We start from the raw sequence: 3,364 nt of genomic DNA on the forward strand, positions 1-3,364 counted from the left end.
GCTGACTCTTGTTTTCCTGGCATTCCTTTATGCTTGCCTGTTGTAAAGTCGCTCTATTTTCTGGCCTTTCCAGCATTGCATGTTCAATCTCGCCTACCTGCATTTTAGTATCCATGTAACCGTTCATCTCCCCTATCTTATCCTCCGTCTCCTGAACCTGTCTTCCCTTTCCCTTAACCTGAATGCCCTTCCTCTCCTCAGTTCTGCTTGCCTCCCTCTCTTTCCTTACCAAGTCACTTATAACTAGTGCCTTTCCCCCCACTCCCTCTTGTCTACTTGTTTCCTCTTTTTACTTCCCTTCCTTTCCTCCACCCTCTTCTCTTGGTCCCATTGTCTCTTTCTGTAACATTCTCTCCCTTAACCCATTCCCCTTTTTTCCTCCTACGCCTACCCCTTCTTGTATATTAGCTTGCCCCTTAAGATTTAGTTCCCTTCCATACTCACCCCTGAGAGGAGACACCATTATGTTTCCTGCTCTTATCCATGGTCCAAATTGTGCCTCCTTGTGAGATGAAATAGACCTCATTTCCATTCTGCAATTCTTATCTCCATGACCTATAATACCACACTTGTAACAGAAGTCAGGGCATCTTTCGTACTTAAATTCTATCCAAACCATCTCTCCATTGAGCTTCACTGCTGTCCCTCTAACCAGTGGCTGTAGTAAATCTATCTCTGCAAATATCTTCATGTGTCTCCCTTCCTTTCCACCCCCTGGTGGTAGCATAATCTCCTTCACCTTCCTAAACACTCCCCCTATTTTCTTTCCTGCTGCATTACTCATCCAATGTACCGGTAAGTTCCATATTTGAACCCAAAAATTGGTGTATCTAAAGCTCTCAACTTTTTTTTCAAAGCTTGCACACCACTCTCGTACCACTAGAACCTGGTTGTCCAAAATCCAAGGATCTCCTGCCAACACTTTTTCCCTATCCTCCTCCCTTTCAAACTGAAACTGGAACACGTTTGGGCCTATCTCAGTAACTCGTAAGTTTTTGGGATAACCCCAAACGTGGTTAGTGAAATTTTTCACCCCAGTAAAGTTTGCTATCTTGTCTCCCATAAGTCTTCCTACCAAGCTTCCTCTACAATCCTACACACTCTGTTCTACATCATCATTGCTCAAGTCTATTCCCCCCACTTCCTTTTCCGATAGCTCAAATCTTTGTAGGGCCTTTGCTAATGCTTCCTCCATCTTCCCAAAACCACACTGAGTTCCCAGTACTATATCCGTATGAACAAACGACCCTTTCACCTGAGTTTACAAGATGATATACAGGAGCACAAAAACTAAAAAAGACGTTAGACTAAAGCAAGTAAAACAGACAAAGCTGAAAAAACAGAGCAAAATTTGCCGGACTGAGAAGCAAAAAAAATAGAGAAAGTCGTCCACTTCCCTTAATTAGAGTTTTGGACTTCTATGGGTTAGATGCTGACCATATGAGCTTCCTACTCCTTTGTATCAGGTGGAAACCAACAGAAATAGCCAAAAGGAAATCGAAGGTCGTGGAAAAAAAAAGAAACAAAAGAACAGGAAGGAGCAACTACGCAACTATTAGACTGAAGCTTCCCCGATGCTTTCTATCTTCCTTGGTGATCCCAGCCTAACTCTTTCTAGGATTTCCCCTAATTTGGCTCGGATGCTTTTTACAAATTGCGTTCTTGAATTTCGAAAAGTTTCAAAAACTAGGCGGGCTTTGGTACGGATGGTGGAAAGTGGTGCGAAAAGTTAAAAAGAAAAATGTTTGCTCCTACACCGAGGAGGGGAACTCTCATTTTTAGAGAGAGATGCTCTCACTTTAGAGAGATGAGGTCTTATCAATTGCACCGCTAGGAGGAAGAATGAGCATTCCTGTTGGGAGGAGAATAAGAGTTCATTTAGTCTTGCATGAATTTGTTGCAGAAATTCCATCCAGGCTTCCATAACACAGTTGCTATTGCATTGTAGGTGAGCATGGATTTTTTGTCGATGTAGATGAATGACTAAAGTGGAGCTCTTGTGCCGATCCGGCTTGCTGATTTTAAAGGGCAATTTCTGCGAAAATATACTATAGGTTAGACTCGTTGGATAATAATTTATGATAGCAATAATATAAAGACAAAATACACCGGATGAAGAACATCTGTAAGAGCCAGACGGTGGTAAAATGCCGAAAAAGTTAAATCTTGTGTGAAGTCATCTGATAAGCCGGTGATAACTTGTTGATAAACGCAGTTAGCCTTATCAAAGTGCATCCCTAAGAAGGGATCTGACTGTTTTTTTTTTGTTAGTTGTGTAGTCCAGGGAAACGTTTGTTGTTGACAATTTTTGGTAAAGATGGCTACGTTGAACTTCATGTTTCCTAAATGCTTAAACAGAACGATGTCACCTATGTTAAGTTCATGGTCTGCTGCAAAGTCGTTCCAGCCTTCACCAAATTGAAAATTTGTCAAGGAGATAATCCAATGTGCATCTCTTGCTTTGACGGTTAGGAATGGTTGTCTGCACTGCTGTATCACTGGAATACGGTCATGCGGAACATGCTGTGCAATTAACAATATCGCTAGCTATAGTTGTTAGAATATTGTGAAAGGAAAAAAGTGATTAGTATGCATCAGAGAAGTACCAGTCGCTTATTTTTTGTAAAATAAATTGTAAAACAGCATGGTTGTGGACCATAGATATCAGGTATAAACTCAGGAAGAGCAGCATCTGAAATAACAGTCATCGAAATAGCAGTTTGTCAGAAAATAGCATTTTTGTAAAACAAGTATTAAATGGCTTGAATTTATAATTACCTGGTGGATATGGGAAAACAAACATCAGGACACGTTCTAACCACTTAGGAATGGAAATAGTACTCTTAACCTCAAGAAGTCCAACATCTTCAATCAAGGTCGAATGTTGTTCAATGAATGCATCATCATATTTATAGGTATAGTATTTGGGATCTCGCTGTAAAGCTGTAGCGGCGAGCATTTTATGGTCAGTAGGAGTAAGTAAGTCGTATTTGTACAATCTTTGCCTTTGTGGTGAATATGGACCGTCAATGTCCATGAAAGAAACACATCATTGCCCATGTAACTGAAAAGAATTTAAGGTGTTAGCACAAAGTGATAAAAGCGGTAAAGCGGTGGTCTGTAAGTAAGCATAATATTGGTTTAAGTATAACTGATCATGCAATGATATATGTTATATTTGAGTACACATGCTATATATTTACAAGGACGATCTATTAAAGGATATAAGCTGGGCTTCATATATGGTTGTAGAAAGTAGCAATGTGAATTTTCTGGAAGGGTTAAATATGAACATTCAAAATGTTGAAGAAGCAAAAAGCTGTGCACAATATGGAGAAACGGTGTGGAAACAATCAAAGGATTG

The 3,364-nt window shown here is 40.1% G+C and overlaps 1 protein-coding gene across 1 annotated transcript; it reads right to left on the reverse strand.

Annotated features, from left to right (window-relative positions):
• Positions 1-289: 289 nt before the first annotated feature.
• LOC113741077 (uncharacterized) lies at positions 290-1,063 on the reverse strand. The gene has a single exon (XM_027268561.1). It carries the CDS (start codon positions 1,061-1,063, stop codon positions 290-292), a length of 774 nt encoding a protein of 257 aa, XP_027124362.1.
• Positions 1,064-3,364: the final 2,301 nt, after the last annotated feature.

Source organism: Coffea arabica, chromosome 4e (assembly GCF_036785885.1).
Source record: "Coffea arabica cultivar ET-39 chromosome 4e, Coffea Arabica ET-39 HiFi, whole genome shotgun sequence".
Taxonomy (NCBI): Eukaryota; Viridiplantae; Streptophyta; class Magnoliopsida; order Gentianales; family Rubiaceae; genus Coffea; species Coffea arabica.